Here is a 19,475-nt window from a genome sequence, read left to right as displayed (position 1 = left end):
TTCCCATTTTTTATGATGACCAAAGGAATTCATACAGATAGCTGCATTAATTTTCATTATCATTTCAATGTTTATCTATTTCACATACTACCAAAATACATTTAATCTGTGACCTGCTTTGTTCCAAACAATGGCCCATGAAAGCAAATTTTGCCTTAGACCTTATTAATTTTAATGTTAGGAGGAATCTGAGCTCCGTATTAGGAGATGACTGACCAGTTTAGAGTCGCTGACGGTCTCGTTCTTCTTTCTCTCCGCCTGGTCTATCTGCTCTCTCTTGTGAAGGATCTCCGACTTCTGCCTTATCTCCTCTTCATTAACTTCATGCTCCATCTTGGCCAAACGCTCCTAATAAACAAATTTCATTGATAAAATAATTTTATGACAGATTGAAAATCAAGCAGGTGTTTATATTCATAATGAATATGGTTCAGAGGCATTAAAGAAATAATAACTTAAAATTATGGATGAGACTGCCAAGTTTTACAAGTATTGGGTATAAGAACTGATTGTACATGTAACACGGGAGAAGTAAAGTGTAAACTAGGTTTTATTCCCATCAAGTGATTTTTGTGATTTACCAGTGCTAAACTGGTTAATGAATTTACCGGGATCTGCAACATGCAGGTAATATGTTTTGCAGCATGAAAATCCATAGTTATGACAAGAATGTTGTCCAGAAATTTTTTTTTGCACACACAAAAATAAAAATAAGTTTTGACAAGAGTTAAGTCTTGAGTGACAGTACGTCGGTCTGACCTTGTACAGCCTTTCCGCTTCCTGTTTCGCCTTCTTCTCATTCATTTTCCTCTTGAGTCTCTGCTCCTCCTCCATTCGAAGTCTCTCTGCTTCCTGTAGTTTCTTAAACTGAAATCATTAACAAAAGCTTAGGGTAACTCTATACCGTAATATAACTTCCATGACAGCTGAGTTGCCATAAGAATAAATTCAACAGATCATATAATTTAAATTGATTAAATTCATGGGGGTAAATTTTTATTCATTGCCACTTTTTTAACAGAATTTTGTAGATAAACTATAATTAAGAAATGAATTCAATATTTATTTGTTTTATACGATATAAAATGGTTTGGGGCAGTTTACGCTTTATAAACCGCGAAGCGGTTTAAAAAAAAGCGTAAACCATTTCAAACCATTTTATATTGTATAAAACTAATAAATATTGAATTCATTGCTTATAATTTAATTTTTTTACTCTTCATTGTAGATAAAAACGGTCATTTGACCTTTAAAATGAGGTAAAATGGTACAAAAATCAAACGTAACGTCAGGCGTATTGATACGTTTTTGACGTTAGTCTTACTATGACGTAGGCAACATTCTTTATACGATATAAAATACTTTTTTTTAGCCAATCAGAAGGCGCGTTACAACCAGAATTAAATTATTTAATAAATAATGAAAAAAGATAATTTTTTTTATTCATTGCGGATTGAAATTCAAGGGTGAGAGATACCCACAATATACACAAAAAAACCCCACAAAAATAAATGTATTTAAGATTCCACAGTACTAAGTGATAATGGTATATGTAACTAGAGCAGAGCTTGTGGCAAAGCCACGAGTAGGTCTTCCGTTGTTGCTGCGAGTTGAAAATGTATGTGATATGGTATCAATGAATTATAATGACTAAACTTTCAGTTCTGCTTTTGTTATAAAAATGTGTTGTGATTGAAAGCCTGTATATAAAATGTGTTTTGAAAAAGAAAGAAAGAAAATGTTCTAGGAAAACTATCTGTCGAACACAGTTTATGTAATCGTTTCAAACATTCTTTAAAAAATGAGATGTTTAATGGCGTGTTAAATTTTCAGAGGGTAGCAAGCATTGTTACATGTACTCATGATTCATGTCAGGAATTGTGTTTTTTGGGAGTTGATTTTAATCAACTCTCCTATGCAGTTACTCTAGCAAACCGAAACTGAAACTGTGTTTGCACCTAAGCACAAATCATCGCCGCTGACAAGACTTAGTTCTTGAAAATAATCGATAAATTCAATGTTATGTACGATGAAGCATTTTTTTAAAGGAAACTTATTTATAAATACCTTGGAAATAGTCAGATTTTAAATGGTACGAACAATTAGAAGTTTTTTGAAACGAAACCAATCGAAACGAAACGAAATCAAACGTAACGAAACCAAAATTCGAAACCAAACGAAACGGAATTTAAACAAAACTAATATCAATTTTGACTACATAAAAGTGAAAATAAATTTATTGATATTTTTTAACCATTAAATTTAACTACCTGTTTCAGATTGCCGCTGTAAATTTTTAAGCCGATTATCCGAAATTTGCAAAAATTATATAATAATGTAAATAAGTGATGTACATTCCTATACCTTTTATTGTTTCTACTTTGTTTCATTAAATGAAAATCAAAGTACTGAAGTACTGACGGGAGTTGATTTTATCGATTATTATTTATCTTAAAATCAACGATAAGTTATTTTGCTTGGCAAGTAGTTTATAATCTCTATTTGAATTACGCACATTTTTATAATATGAACCCTCGGACTTTTCCGACAAGAATTTCGAGAAAACCTCTTATGTTGTGTAATATTTAAAAATAGAATTGATTTCATCAAACTATGTATCGGTATTCCAAATATTTCAAAAAGTGTATGGATCCAACCAATAATGAACTCTAGTCTCGTTCAACCAGATGCTCGGCTGTCTCCGTTAATCTCCGACAAGTAAGAGATACCAGGTCACGTGATAGCGTGATGATGCGACCTCTAAATATAGACTGACTCTCTGCTTGTCGGAGATGTGCGGAGACAGCCGAAGGTTGAAAGATACTATATTGAACACTGGCGTAGGAATACATAAGACTGCATGTTCGTACTATTTAAAATCTCACTATTTCTTAGGTATTTTTAAATAAGTTTCCTTAAAAAAATGCTTCAGCGTACATTACATCGAATTTATCGATTATTTTCAAGAACTAACTATGATTTGTGCTTATTTAGGTCCAAACACTGTTTCAGTTTCGGTTTGCCAGAGTAACTGCATATAGAAGAGTTGATTAAAATCAACTCCCAAAAATGATATTCAGACGTTTTGAGAGAGAGAGAGAGAGAGAGAGAGAGAGAGAGAGATGCCTTAAAACTTATCAGCGACATCACATAGCAAAGTATATACGCAAGTTTGGGAGAGAGAAAAAGAAAGAAAGAGAGAGATAGAGATATGATGATGATGATGGTGATACTGAAGGGAACATTCTAACAACAATTTTCTTTCTATCGATTTGAAATTTTGTAAAAATGAAACCATCGAATACAATGTGATTTAGAGCATACTGGTTGGTTACCAGTTTCTAACATACATGTATGATAAGAATTGTTGTTATACTTTCATGTGAAATACTGAAATCTGATTGGTTAAGACGCAGTTAATAATATTTACTATTACCCTCAGCGTTAGCAACGCACTTGGCAACGGGTAACATTAAAAAATGTTACATGCGCGAAAATTATGCGCGTACGGTTCGCTGTAGAATTCACGTTATTCCTATATAAAAGCAGTAAAATTTTCTTAAAAATTTTAAAAAAGACATTCAGTATAACAAAATAAATAGTGCCTGTTTGGGAGGATAACAGTTGAAATTGACACCCCTCGAAAACCATTGTCAACCTCCGCTTCGCGTCGGTTGACAATGGTTTTCTCGGGGTGTCAATTTCAACTGTTACCCTCCCAATCAGGCACTATTTATATATTATAATATGTATAGCATGAATTTGGACGTCGTAATTTGACAAAATTAACTTGCAATATAAAGATGATTATACTGTAAATGTATTAAAAAATTGTCTTTACCCCTTTGGCTGTGTATTCTATTTTGCGTTATTGGCGGGAAACGGCGTCCGCAAAATCAAGTACATTGCCAAATGTAAAATATATAAGTAGATAAAAAGGTAAATTCAGAAATGCGCTAAATCAAATCCCTGGTAACTTGTTGAAAAATTATATTCCGCCAAATATTGTACACCCTAAATATAGTGCGTTTACAGTATTTACGGAAACATTCCAATTACACGATATTTTTTATATCGATATGAAATATTGTAAAAATGAATCAAATACAATGTGCGTGCGTGTGAAAGGGAGAGAAAGAGGGGATTATGTTTGATTTAAGGTAAAACACAGGCAAAAAACCTCTTTATATTGCACGTTAATTTTATCAAATTACGACGTCCAAATTCATGCTATACATATTATAACAATTCTTATCATATGTTAGAAACTGGTAACCAACCAGTATGCTCTAAATCACATTGTATTTGATCGTTTCATTTTTACAATATTTCAAATCGATAGAAAGAAAATTGTTGTTAGAATGTCCCATTCAGTATCATCACCGTATCTCTATCTCTCTATTAATTTCTTTCTTTTTCTCCCAAACTTGCGTATATACTTCGCTGTGATGTCGCTGATAGGTTTTAAGGCATCTCTCTCTCTCTCTCTCTCTCTCTCTCTCTCTCTCTCTCTCTCTCTCTAAACGTCTGAATATCATTCAATGAAACAAATTAGAAACATTAAAAGTTATAGGAATGTACATCACTTATTTACATTATTATATAATTTTTGCAAATTTCGGATAATCGGCTTAAAAATTTACAGCGGCAATCTGAAACATACAGGTAGTTATATTTTATGGTTCAAAAATTTCAATGAATTTATTTTCACTTTTATGTAGTCAAAATTGATATTAGTTTTGTTTAAACTCCGTTTCGTTTCGTTTCGATTTTTGGTTTCGTTTCGTTTAATTTCGTTTCGTTTCGATTGGTTTCGTTTCGTTTCCATTGGTTTCGTTTCGTTTCGATTGGTTTCGTTCGATTTCGTTTCGTTTCGTTTCGATTTCGTTTCGCATTTTACAGGTGCCCATATTTAAGAAACTGTTTTTATTACAAGTGTTACCGTTAATAATCAAATCAAAGTTTGCCGAATCTTCCTGGAATTAAACATAGGTTGTAAATTTACTTTGTATAAAAACTTTCTTCATGGTTACTCAGTGTGAAACATTCTTTACCTTAGACGTTTTACTTTTCCACTAAGCATCCGCCTTCGTTGCCTTTACTTAACAAATGTCCGTATTCTCGGACTCCATGCTAGGAAATTTAGTTGGATATAAGCAACGTCATTCTCATCCATGGGCGCGCGGCCAAAGAAATTTTCACAATCGTTCTTTAAAACAAAGTTTTACAATATAGGATATACATACCTTAATTAATTTGTTTGCAAGTTTATAACTAATGATTATTCCTTTATCGGCACCACTTATAATTTACTCAATTCACTCTCTCTTTTCTTTCTCTCATTCAAGTCACGTGCGGCAATGTCTTAACTCCGCCCAGCTACGATCTGATTGGTCAGTCAAACCATTAGGTAGAAACTTTTCTGGAGTAAACCCCTATTAAACGATTCAATGTACTTCGCTGTAACTTAAACGATCATGTTTTCATAAGCATCATTTTTTTTTTAATTTATTTACATCGATAACTCTTACTGAGACCATTCGACTTTGTACAAGCAGCACACATAACCCTCGGACATCGAGTGTCTCCTGTACCTGGCTGAACCTGTCAATCAAACTCTGTGTATTTGTTTTCATTGGATGGTCAAGCGTCTCTTTTTTTGTCAATAGCCAATGGAAAATTAATGACTTCAATGTAATCGGAATCAGTATTTGATGAAGCATACAATTTAAATGACAAAAAATTAATTAATTATCTGAAAATTATTTAAACCACTATTGACGGAAAACAAAGAGTCTTAGAAGTAATTAACACACTGGGATTTGCCTACAATGTACACAGTACAATGCAATTACTAGTAATCATTATGGGAATCTTTACGCATGGTACTTAATTCGAACAGATTATAATAATCTATACACTGTACTCCGTTACACGTGTACGAAGCGCCGGTTCTATATACGAATATTGAGTCAAAAATTTAAATCATTTTTATTTCTTGTTCTTTTCAATACAATGTGAAATTACTTTCAGAAAAAAATTCCGAAATACTAATTACGACTTTCTTTTTGTGTAATCATTTGAATTTAATCTGAGGTAAGTGTATACATATGTAAAGAACATACTTATTTACGCGCGAATGATACGACATAGGAAAACAATAATCGCGGTTGTTCGTAGAACATTTTTATCTTACGAATGTGACTAATTTGATTTTAAATATTTTTCAACATTATCAATGTAAATAATATCAGGTGTATTTACTGTTTGTGTTTTTACATCGTAATCTCTGAAACCAATAAAAATACTAATGTTAGCAGAAAATCAAATCCCGCCGAATACTGAAAAACCGATTTCAGTTTGCAATCATACAGATTTTATTTTTGGTATTGACTATTGAGTTACGGTAACTTTTTTCCTGGATGATTTTATTATTTTATGTAAAAGCACCATTCCAACTGTTACTCTATTATAAAACAATTGATGACCTGGGGCTATATATGTTCCGAGCTGTGTGCGCTGAAGCGACACAAGATTCTCGGTCGCACGTGGCGATTTAATTTACACAGACTGACCGAATAAACAAACGGGTGGGAAAGTGAAACAAAATGTTACACATGAGAAGAAGCCACCAAAAATGATTTTCGATAGACCTTGACATCGTTTTGACAATTAAAAAAATCCAGCGCGAGCTCCTGTCAGCGGGGCGGGAGGGGGGAGGGGCAGCAATGAGTTCGCTTCTACAAAGAAACGAACGACCATGTAGAAAAACTCTAGAAGTGATTAATATGTGACCGATAGAATCTAATCTAAAGTTGTTTAAAATTCATGTGAAATTTTTTAATTTTTTTAAAAAAATCATCGAATGCCTCAATTCAGGACCTTTTTTTTTATCGTGCTAGCACCTACCGCAAACATGTTACATTTCATGTTACATATTTCAAAGAATGTACACAATACTACACATCATTCAAAATTGACCTTAACTTCAAAACAAAGTTCATTTGCAGAAACAGGCAGTGCAGTAATTAATCTCTCAATGTGACTGATAAAGATAAAGCTTAGGATTTTCTTCCTGTGGAAGGTTAATTAATCCCAAAGGACAAATATTGCACAGCCTTCCAAGTATACAATGGTAACATTCTCAGCAGTTATCTCTCTTTGCCCATTCATTCTTATGCATAGTTAAGGAATCTACCCCACCACCCCAGCTCCAAACCAGAAGACATAGAGAACCAAACTTAGCATCAAAATATGTATTTCTGCCTACTGAACTACCATACCAAATTTGAACTTGATTAAGCTACCATAAAAAAGTTATTAGAAAAAAAACAGAAAATTTGTGGACGGAAGAGTGACAGACGGACGGACAGAGTGATTATTATAGGGCACCCGCAAATCCTTGCGGGGCCCTAATTATGTGTAATCAAAACGAAACCAATTTTTGAATTCGCGGCTAAAAAAAACTCATACATGTATGTGAGAGACACAGCTCTCGTGTATTAGATAACCGCTGACCGCTAGGTAGTCCAGCCGCGAGCATGGCGACCGATTTTCTCGGCCGCGGGCGAGGGGGAGCTTACGTAATGGTACACAAACACAGCTCTGATTCAAGGTAGATTTTAAATGCATGGAGTTAATAAATAAAATGTAATGCATAGAGTTTTAATTCCATACTTTGTGGTTTAATAGAAAAGAAAAAGAATGTTTTGTTTTCCAATTGCCGTTTTTAATAATTGTGCACTATAAGGACTTAAACTCCTAAAAAAAGCATGTATTTCAACAACAACAATTTTTTTTATGAATTAATGCCGCCTGTATAAACCAGCATACTTTCTGCGGCAACTTTATGCCAGTTGTACGCACAAAGACTTTCGTTAACTTGTCAAATGAAAGCAGGTACATGTCAACATGTAAAGCTTTTTGCACTCATACTACACAAATCACCAACAAAATAATATTGTTACGACCTTTATGAGATCCCAACAAACAACTTTTCCAGCGACAACCATGTCAAAATCCTAACCGTTTTTGAGTTAAGCAAAAACTTTTAGGGGCTATCATGGCCCTTAATTTAAGGGACCAGCCCCTTTTTATTGGTGTCAAATGAAAGCCCCTGATATTCTGCACAACTTTTATTCTACATGTCTTAACAAAATATTTTTCGTTAAAAAGATATAAAGGAAAATATGTCTAAATTTTTGCACTTTTTGGAATCCTGCTTTTTACCCCCTACCTTTTCCTAAATAAAAAACGTAATTTAAAAACAAAAACCGAGGTGCACCATTACAATGACTTTGCTATTCAAATTCGTTGGATTTCCATTCCCTGCTATCATAGTCTCGGTGCCTTTGTCTGGAAACCAAAGGCCCTACAAAATTTTAGAAGGGGAATAACTCGTTAACGGTAAGGTAATTCTAACTTTTATGAATTGATGAAGATAGTGTTTTGTAAAGTCCATTAGCCCTAAAATTTGAGCAAAAACCGTTCAGAAATGAGCACGGTATGAAGCCTCAAAGTTCGCGTCTAGGAAGAAAAAAAGAAAAAAATACAAATAAAAAAATAAGAACTAGAGCAAAGCTCGTTGCAAAGCAACGAGTGGGTCTTCCGTTAATGTCGAAAGTAAAGCTAGAAGTTCCTGTAAGAAGCAGAGTTCTTATACCAATAAACATAATTAACTAAGACAAAAAGAAAAAAAATCGAATTCTTCTTAGTACGAGTTAACAAAATCCGAATGATTCTTAGTACGAATTAACAAAAACCTTATCGTTTGAAGAACGACTTCGGAAATACAAATCCGAATGTGCTAAAGTACGATTTAACAAATATCGAATAATTTTAGGTACGAGTCAATTTAATTCTGAACATAAAACTATTTTCTTAACCAAGAATGTGGAATCAAAATTTCCGGAAAATCAATTTTAAAACCCCAATATCTCTGTAGTTCATCGTCTGATTTTAAAACGGATTTCAGCGTTAGATTCAGCTTAAAAAGTTCGTTGTTTTTGTTTAATGATTGATATTAAATTATCGCTCAGAAAAGAGTTATTATAAAAAAGACTGTGTAGTCCTTCTGGCCCTTATTTTGAGGGGTCAGCCCCTTGTCCTTGATATCAAATAAAAGGTCTCGCAAATATAAACATATTTTTTTCAACAAAAGTTACCAAATTGTTAACCGTTTCTGAGATATCTGACAACTGTGGTTTAGGTGCTGACCCTTAAACTCCTTACCGGGGCCACCAACAACAAAAGTTTAGGTACAATATTATTAAGAACATTATTTTGAGCACTTTTGTTCTACATTGCTTTTCAAAATATTTCTCCTTTTTCAGATATAGATGATTAAAGTTTTGAATTTCTGGCCCCTTAAAACCCCTAATTACGTAATTAAGACTTAGGTATGGTACTGTATAGGTAAACAGCTGTACAATGAACGTTTTTGCTTCTATAATTGATAACAAATTATTTTTCAGTTAGGAATTATCGTAAGAAGACTTAAGAGCTTCTTTGCCCCCTAAATTTAGGGGCCAGCCCCTTTTCCTGATATCAAATGAAATGTTTTGCACATATAAACATATTTTGTTCAACAAGTGTTCACGAATTATTAACCGTTCTCAAAATATCTGAACAATTGTGTTTTAGGGGCTGACCCTTAAACTCTTTAATGGGGCCATCAACAAAAAAAAATTAAGAAAGCATATTGTACAGAACATTATTTTGAGCAGCTTTTGTTTACATTGCTTTTTAAAATATTTCTTCTTTTTCAGATATTAATGATCAAAGTTTTGAATTTCTGGCCCCTTGAAACCCCTAATTACGTAATGTATGACTTAGGCATGGTACTGCATAGATAAACAGCTCTACAATAAACATTTTTGCTTCTACAATTGATAACAAATTATTGTTCAGTAAAGAGTTATTGTAAAAAGAGTTTAGAGCCCTCTTGGCCCCTAATTTGAGGGGCCAGCCCCTTTTTCTTGATATCAAATGAAAGCCTTTGAAATTTGAAACAACTTCTGCATTACATGTTTTGACAAAATATTTATACGTCAAAAGATATTACAGAAAAAGTGGAAAATTTCGTGAAAAAATTTGGTGCTAATTTTCAGGTTCAGGCGAGCTTCGAGGCCTTGAGCAATTTTCATAATTGGAAGCATGGGGTTACATCTACATACATTCATCTACAATCCCTAAAAATTTCAAGCTTCTATCTCGATAAGTTATGGAGGAGATGCATGGACAAAATGACCCTTAAAAATTCCCAAAATCCTCAATACCTGAAACTGGAAGTGACGTTATCATTTGAAAATTTTACAAAATGTAGTGCCAATCATGCTCTATCAGTCCTGTAAATTTTGTGCAAATCGGTTGGATAGTTTTTGAGAAATAGCGTTCCAAAAATGTCAGAAAAAGAAAAAAAAGAATAACTAGAGCAAAGCTCGTTGCAAAGCAACGAGTGGGTCTCCGTTAGTGTCGAGAGTAAAGCTAGAAGTTCCTGTAAAAAGGAGAGTTCTAAAACCAACTTCAAGAGAAAATTTAAAAAATATATTTAAAAAATCGAATAATTCTTAGTACGACTTAACAATATCTGAATGATTTCAAGAACGACTTAACAAAAACCTTAACAATATCCAGAACGATGTAATTAAAAAAAATCAGGAATGTATTCAAGTACGAATTAACAATTTCCGAATTATTGTAGGTACGAGTTAATTAAACTTTGAACATAACAGTATTTTCTTAACAAAGAAAGTGGAATCAAAATTTCCGGAAAACTATATTTTTAAATCCTAAAAGCTCTGTAATGCCGATTTTAAAACGAATTTCAGTTTTAAATTAAGCTTTAAAAAAGCTCTTTTTTGCTTTTATGAATAACATAAAATTATTGCTCGGAAAAGAGTTATTATAAAAAGACTTAGTAGCCCCTCTGGCCCCTAATTTAAGGGGTCAGTCCCTTTTTCTTGATATCAAATAAAAGGTCTTGCAAATATAAACATATTTTGTTCTAGAAGTGTTCACGAATTGTAAATCATGCTCGAGATATCTAAACAACTGTGTTTTAGGGGCCGACCCTTAAAATTCTTACCCGAGCCACAAACAACAAAATTTTAGGTAGCATATTGTACAGAACATTATTTTGAGCAACTTTTGTTCTACATTGCTTTTTAAAATATGTCTCCTTTTTTCAGATGTTAACGATCAAATTTTCAAACTTCTGGCCCCTTGAAACCCCTAATTACGTAACATATGACTTACATATGGCAATGTATAGATAAATAGTTGTACAATGAACACTTTTGCTTCTATAATTGATAACAAATTATTGTTCAGTAGTAAAGAGTTATTGTAAAAAGACTTTAGAGCCCTCTTGGCCCATAACTTGAGGAACCAGCCCCGATTCTTTAATATAAGATGAAAGTTCAAGTAAATCTTAACAACTTTTGCATTACATGTTTTAACAAATTATTAACAGGTTAAAAGATATTTTACAAAACGTGTCAAAATTTTGCCAAAACTTTTGGTGCTTATTTTCGACCTTGGGCAAGCTTCGGCGCCTTGCGCATTTTCCACAGTGTCAAATACAGAGGATCATCTACAGATATCTATCTACATATTCCTGAAAATTTCACGTTTTTATTAACCATTAGTTTCCGAGGAGTTATGTGGACAAAATAGCCTTTAAAAAATTCACAAAATCCTGAAAATCTCAAACAGGAAGTGACGTCACCAGCTTAAAATTTTATACTAGCAAGCATGTTTAATGCTCTATCAGCCCTGTAAATTTCGTGAAAATCGACCAAATAGTTTTTGAGTTATAGCGCTCGAAAGATGTCGAAGGAAAAATATTATAAAATAATAAAAGGAAACCGTAGGATAACAAGAGGGTCTTCCGTTGGAAACGGAAGACCCTAATAATCTTAACCCGCACAATAATAGAAAGGTCTTCCGTTGGAAACGGAAGACCTTAATAAAAATATGGAAGTACAGAATTTTATGAGTTTTTGGATCTTTTCAAATTGTAACGCAATTTTACCATGAGTAACTGACATAAGTTTAACAGAGAAATGAACTGCTAGGGTTCTCACCTCAATCTTCTGTCTGCGGTACTTCTTCCTGGCTATCATGGTCCTGATACACGCCTGTAGCCTCACTATGGATGTCATCCTCTTGGACGCCCACTGTCTGACCAAATAACCTCGACAGTATCTCTGTAAAGATCAGAACCTACTTATAAAAGCACTCAATGTAAAGTCTATCTGTTTCAACTGTTTATGTTATATGTAATCTATAACCTTGTCACGGACCTCATATTTACGAAACAAATTTTGTTAGTGAAAATTGCAGAAAATTCCAATTATCAAATTGTTTGCAACCTATTCTAATTGATGCTTTAATATACCTTGTAATCTCAAGAAATCAAATTCATCAGAATATAGAAAATTTAAATTTGTAAACACCCTAAAACTGAGGATTTAACTGTGTTTCCATAGATGCCCCTTTTGCCTTTCCTACACTAACATGTAATAATGGTGGAGTTCAGAGATAGTTTACCTGTAGGTTGATCATGACACTTCTGACAGCGTTAAACCGGGCGGTCAGCACTCGGGACCGGATGATGGCCTGTAGTCGCATGTAACCTTGTCTGATCTACAACAGAGAAATGAAACCAACTCATCAACTAAGCCCTCAACAAATCTTCAAGTCCAAATCGAGCTGTAGACCCCTTATTTTAGGCAAGGATTTCACTGTCTTGCATCAAATCACAAGAATATAAAATCTTAAATTCGTGCCAAACTAATTTGTTATATTTCAGGTACCTGTAGATCACAATTGCCAAAAAATAATAATTGCAAGGTTCTAATATCTGCTGGGTGGATTCTCTTGATTTTATGTGAATATCATTTCCTTGTATTTAAATTAGGAATCTACAGTATTCAACGATCATTTAGTCTTCTTTGTGTCAGTACCATAAGGAATCTCTTTCTGGCGATGTATGCCCTCCATGTTGTTTGCATTGTGATACAGCTGTCCTTCATCTTCAGGAAGCGTCGACGGCAATGCCAAGCCCGAATCGTCTTCTGTAGAATCAGGATCTTTTTGGCCAGTTCCTTCTCACGGCACTGCTCCAGGTAAACATCTTGTGCATCCTGTAAACAAATGGATGAAAATTCAGCTTCATGAGTGCTTAATACCAGGTACTAGCTGATACTCATCTTTCACAGAATGCTTTTATTGCTTATACAATTCATGATGCATGGGAATAAATTTGCTATTGTGTGTCATTTTTCTGGTATTCTGACTCAATGGGTGACCCAATCACTGAATTGATGTGTAAATCACATTACTCTTAAAAAATAATACATGTATTAAGTAAATAAAATGTTCAAATCTGTCATTTACAGCATTCAAAGCCAGCATAAAATACCTTGAGTAAGATTTTTATTTTCTTGATTTTGCAGGTGTAAGTAAATGAAACATTCAAAGCACACCATTAGAAGCATCAAATACCTTGAGGAAGACTTTGGATTTGCCGATCTGGTAGTCTCCCCCACTGAACACCACAGAGCAGATTTTGTTGGAGGCGGCCCTGCAGTCCTCTTTGTGGGACGGTCCGATGCCTGGGGCGAGGATTCTGTAGCGATCCACAAAGTCCTTGAACAAGTGCCGGATTGGATATCCAGCTTTACGGATTCGGATGGTTTCCATCATTCCTGAATATCGCAGCTGTTTGCAACACAATTCTCGATCGAATTCCTAAAATTCAGATTGCATCAGATAATATACTTGATGACGACAATTAATAAAATCATATAATCGTACAACATGAATACAGACAAAAATAATTTAATCAGACTGAGGATGACATTCTATTATATTTCCATTTTCTTTTAATTAATTTTATCATAATCATTGTTCTTTAGCATATATCCAAATAAAACTTTTAAAATTATGTAAAATGAAACATATAAATATATGCTAGCATTAGTTACAATTTATTCATCACATAACAGAATAAGAGACAGTACCAGTGGCTTTTTGTATTCATTAGGTTTGACACATCGGACAAAGAACGGTTGACAGGCACTCAGCGTCTTCATCAGGAGGTCCAGCGATTTCTTGAACTGAGATCCGAGGGTCGCTGCACGTTTCTTGGTGTCTGATCCCTGTAATGGAGGAAATATCATATAAGCTCCATAAATTTCAGATAGATTGAAATCATACTAGTGAAACAAGGCACCCAGGATATGTACACAATGTTTTCACAGACAAACTCCTGTTTCCAGTAACTGACCAAGGGAATTGCTTACTTTTGCACAAATGTAAATCGTTCATTCAATTACACTTTCCTGTCCTTTATCTAGAAAAATACATTTAAACTATGTTTTATATGAATTTTTTTCCATCAACAAAAAGTAAGAAATGGAAAAGATCTAAATTTCAATTAATCATTTATAAAATGCTCATAAATGACAAACTGACACTTTTAATTATTACACAAAAACATTTAAGGGGAATGACCTTCAATATAATTTAAAATCCCAGTTTTTACTAAACAAGCAATATATAAAGCCTGAGATTGTTTCATGATCACCAGTTTGATCATAATTGTTAGGGTAGTATATGGTACATATCAAATTTGATTACAACAAGAGAGCCTCCTGAGACTCATAAAACTGTTAAAGTCAATTCGTCATGTATACTCTGGGAATAATGGTCTACTAGAAAACCCTACCATGTTGATGTCATTGTTGAAGAGGTGGACCAGGAACTTATTGGAGGAGGTTTGGATGAGTCCCAGCAGGTCTGGACTAAATGTGTCCCTGTTCTTCTCCAGGAAACCTGTGAAGCAAAAATAAAATAAACATAAGATCTGTGCAAAACAAACTTAAAATGTAGCAACAATCTACAATGCAGTCACAATTCAGGAAACAAACTTAAAATGTAGCAACAATCTACAATGCAGTCACAATTCAGGAAACAAACTTAAAATGTAGCAACAATCTACAATGCAGTCACAATTCAGGAACTGGAAGGTAGTTTTTGTTCCAAAACGTTGTATTTTAATCAGATTGCTATTGCAATACATGTTGTATTTTGATTATGAACAGGGTTGTCTCTAAAAATTGAAGTAGAGGGAAGAAATAAAAAAGTAGAAGGGGGTCTGGGGGTCTTGCTTATAGCTTCACTGTGTTTGAAATGCAATAATAGTCGGGTAATTCAGGCATTATAGGCATGGAAATTCCCCCCCCCCCCCCCCCCCCCGGGTCTTAGAGACAACCCTGATGAAAATATATTCAAAGGGACCTTATGTACAACCACGTGATGAAAAGAATATTACAGGAGTAAGTACTGTATCAAGAACATTTTAGTAATTACCACTAATATGCTTGTACAACAATGGTACAATGTCTAACATTAACAAGAATGAAAGTTAAAACCATCTTTGTTCCTATCAAACACGAGAATTCATCTTTGTTATCTCTACAAATTATACTGGTAAAACAAGTTAGCTGTTATTTTGATACCCGTTGTCTCGATCTGTACAACCTAACTTTATATTTTTTCTGTCTTATTTGTAAAATATACAAAAAACTATCTGCTTTATAAGAGGGACTGTCGTTCAGAGAAATGCCTACCTTTACAGTCGTAGAAGACCACGCCGGCGAAGTGATTCAGACCAAACTGGAGGTTGATGTTGGACTTGGGCATTAAGTAGTTCCTGTTGTTTCTATGGTTATTGTTAAACTTGTCCAACATACTGCGGTCCGTACCCTGGAAATAACACAACCCTACATGTCAATCTCATGTAAATTATCTACATTATCACAAATAAGGCCAAAATAAAATTATTGTTTGTTTGGAATTGCCTCCTATCTCATTGAAATGCCCCCTGCTGATAAAATTCAATTAGCAAAAAATAAAGACCTTTATATTACTATGGAGGTTTTTATTTTTTATCTATTTCTAATAAGTTAAACTTCAAGTTTGAAAAATTCCCTATCTCCCTTCCTATTGGGTCTAGAAACCTCCAGACAGCAATTCGAAACAAACATTTTTTAAGGATGGCCTAATTTCATTATTTTATCTTATGGTTCTTATCATTTTATGGTTATAACAATACAGCTTAAAGGTAATTTATAAATTTCTTAATCTATTATCAGGATTTCAGAGTTCTTTTAGTATTTCAGACTGCACAAATAGTTCACTAGAACCCCTCTAGACTTTACCTTGGGAAACACGCTTTCCTCGTCTACGAGAGAGATCAGGTTCATTGGGCGAGCTCCGATCAGATCCAGTGTGTCCTGGTTATCCACAAACTCAATGTGCTTCCAGTTGATGCCTTCATTGTCATACTCCTCCTGCAGAGATATAAAACAGAGTGTTTAATGGGGTTAGTCTACTGGCAGACAAAATTTTCCAACTCCCAGAGGCATGTGTACATGGAGGTATGACTATATATATACATATTCCAAAGAAACAGTTCTACCCATTACCGGTAGATGTGTAATTGTGTACTATGTAAAAAAGATATTTGAATGTTATTGTTCGAGATTGTTTGTTACTAAGGCAAAGCAAACAAACCTGTTCCAGTTTGAAGATGTGCTGGACAAAGAACTGCTGGAGATTTTCATTTGCATAATTGATACAAAGCTGTTCAAAACTGCAAATCAGAGTTATCAAAGATTACATGCAGACTCAGTAAGCAAGCCCTGATAATCTTTTTAATAAACCAAAAATGAAAAAAGAGTTCTGTGTAATACTGATATTAAAAAAAATAAACTTGTTCAAAACTCACCTATTGACATCAAAGCTCTCAAAACCAAAGATGTCCAAGACCCCTATAGACGTCCGGAAAAGCTGTGTACTCGACGGTTTGTAGATCGCTAGATTGATTTTGTTGACAATCCACACAAACATGCGACCGTAAATTCCTTTGACAAATGCGTCCCGGACATCGGCCGCACCGTCTCTCCCCATGGTAACTGTCACGCTCTCACCGCGTGTCACAATGGTACGTGTTGTCAACACGTCGATCAAGTCCTGGGCTCTCACCTGTTAATAAAAACACATTATTTAATGGATTAAGTCAAATGTATCAAAATTTATCATGTATTAAGTCCTATTAACAAGTCAGATTAATGATAACAGATCACAGATAACTCTAAATTATCAGGAATTTTTTTCTTCGTACCATCTGCTTTTTATATAATATTGTAGTGTTAGTATTACACTCAACAATTCATCGAACTACTTGGCTTAGTGGCTCCACAGAGACCATTTGAAGGATAAAAAACACTTTAATGATGAAAATAAAATTATTTGAGGCTTAGGATCGCAGAACTTTAATCAAGTAACAAGTTAGTTTTAATACACTTGCTTTTTTCATATATAACATCTGACCAAGTCCAATAAAAGTTCACAAAACAAAAGATTTATCGGTACTTCCAAATAATGTAGTCATGTATTCAATTTGAAAGTGTTAAAAATTAACACTAGGAGCTGAGGATTGGAATGAACACCAAGAAGCTGAAGAATGAATGATTAATGCACCGACCTCAAAGAGTCTCGCTGTCTTATTGATGAACTGAATGTCCTGTACTTCACTGGCCTCTATATTGTCCATCTCAATAGCTGCAAAAGACAGAGTGTCATCCTCAATTACCATCAAGAGCTAGCAAACTCCACAAGTTCTCTCATGTCAAAAACTTGTACATAGGCATATCATAATTATCATGACATATCAAAGTAAGTATTGGTTACAATCTGTAACAATACAACATTATAGGCTCAACAAATTAAATATATACCATTGTATTTGATGTTTCCCACATGGAGAAGGGCAGCCAGAATTTTGAGGATGTCCCACACTTCAGGGTCTTTGAACATAAGAACTTTCATGGCTGACCGGATGTCTGCAAACTCCTTGGCATCATCACGACCTTCACAGGTAATAGAACCTCCCTTTAAATGAAACAGAAAACTGGTTATCGAGATGCTCACAGGTACATGTACAGGATAGAGCAACCATGTAACATAAACATGGCTGACAGCATCCTACCATTTAGACTATGCCCTTGAGAATTTTTGTGGGATCAAAAACATTTATGCATGTTTCTGGTGAAATATCAGCTTTTTCTCTCATTTTACTTAAAAAAGAAGAAGATAGAAACCGTTCATTTTGGATAAATTTATCCGTCTCATCTTTTTATACAAGCTGTTTACCTGTGTAAGATACCAGTACTTGGTTGCATCCGCCACATCCAGTTTCTGCTTTTCTTCATTCGTCATTCCAGCCAGCATGCAGTAGAAGATGTGGTAGTTCCGTTCATCATGAGCCTGGGTCACAATTCTCGACTTTTCTAAGAGGTACTGTTCTATTTTAGCCCCCTCTATGGAACCCTTCTGGTTGAAGTGAATGTCTATATATTTTCCAAATCTACTCGAGTTGTCATTCCTGATGGTTTTGGCATTTCCAAATGCTGAAAAAAAAGTTTTGTTACAGGTAGAGATATAGCCAAATTTTCATTACAAAAAAGTTAAATATATTGTACGCAAATTTGAAATAATGGCTTCAATTTTAAATGCGAATAATATTTTAAACAATACTTTGGCATCTTAGACTTCAAAATAAAAAAGCAAGAAAAGCAATCCGAGAAAAAAAAGTACCGCAAGTTATATGGCAGAACCTTATAAATGTCATGAAATTGAAATAATGAACTCCTACAGTTTAAGGGGGAATTTCAAATAGACAGCAATATCCGTTACCTTCCATGATGGGGTTGGCCTCCAGGATCTGTTGCTCTATCCAGGAGTGCTGTCCAGACACGGCCGCCAAGAACTGCAGGATCAGTTTGGTGCTCTCCGTCTTCCCGGCACCAGACTCTCCGCTAAAATCACATATGTGCATGTATATAAAACATGGAAAATATCTTTATGTTTGCTTGTCTAAATAAACTGTGCTCTGCTTTTTATTTTGTTGCATTCACGCCTCTATAAATGCAATTACTCCCAACAGATTCCCCCCTGAAATCTGACTTACACATATCAGACCATCTTCTGATTTCAAAGTTTTCTGATCTGCTCCTCACAGATTCAGCTAGAATTTAGAATTGAATTAATAGGAATGACTTCGATTGGTGCACAATTGTAGATTGCAAACTACCCTGAGGAGATTTTACAGACAATGCATACCTGTAGTTAGAATATTAACCCTAGTTTCAGCCTTTACGTTTTCTAGCTAAGTTTGTAAGGAAAGGAGTGGATCAGACATCCTCTACTTAGTAAGATGATATACCAGACATGTAAAATATCTTTTTATGTTTGCTTGTCTACATAAAAAAACAGTGCTTTGTATTCCTTTCAGCCACCAGTTGCGTTCATACCTGCATTAACATAATTACCAGGTACTCACCCAAAAAATTTAAAATTTAGACGCTTTCTTGCATGTTCATATGAAAAACTTACATTATGTA

At 34.3% G+C, this 19,475-nt stretch overlaps 1 protein-coding gene across 1 annotated transcript in view; it reads right to left on the bottom strand.

Annotated features, from left to right (window-relative positions):
- Positions 1-19,475, bottom strand: part of LOC128179385 (myosin-VIIa-like) — a 69,011-nt gene that overhangs the window by 13,169 nt on the left and 36,367 nt on the right. The window contains exons 5-20 of the mRNA XM_052846795.1: positions 18,769-18,890; positions 18,226-18,482; positions 17,811-17,964; positions 17,558-17,634; positions 16,799-17,055; positions 16,585-16,663; positions 16,230-16,361; positions 15,639-15,774; positions 14,735-14,841; positions 14,028-14,165; positions 13,510-13,755; positions 12,969-13,148; positions 12,553-12,648; positions 12,087-12,209; positions 760-867; positions 217-348 (exon numbers count right to left, since the gene is read on the bottom strand). Of these exons, the coding sequence (XP_052702755.1) occupies positions 217-348; positions 760-867; positions 12,087-12,209; positions 12,553-12,648; positions 12,969-13,148; positions 13,510-13,755; positions 14,028-14,165; positions 14,735-14,841; positions 15,639-15,774; positions 16,230-16,361; positions 16,585-16,663; positions 16,799-17,055; positions 17,558-17,634; positions 17,811-17,964; positions 18,226-18,482; positions 18,769-18,890 (2,344 nt within the window). The remainder of the gene's footprint in view (positions 1-216; positions 349-759; positions 868-12,086; positions 12,210-12,552; positions 12,649-12,968; positions 13,149-13,509; positions 13,756-14,027; positions 14,166-14,734; positions 14,842-15,638; positions 15,775-16,229; positions 16,362-16,584; positions 16,664-16,798; positions 17,056-17,557; positions 17,635-17,810; positions 17,965-18,225; positions 18,483-18,768; positions 18,891-19,475) is intronic.

This window comes from Crassostrea angulata, chromosome 4 (genome assembly GCF_025612915.1).
Source record: "Crassostrea angulata isolate pt1a10 chromosome 4, ASM2561291v2, whole genome shotgun sequence".
In the NCBI taxonomy this organism is placed as follows: Eukaryota; Metazoa; Mollusca; class Bivalvia; order Ostreida; family Ostreidae; genus Magallana; species Magallana angulata.
This window is presented reverse-complemented; position numbering and strand designations above follow the sequence as displayed.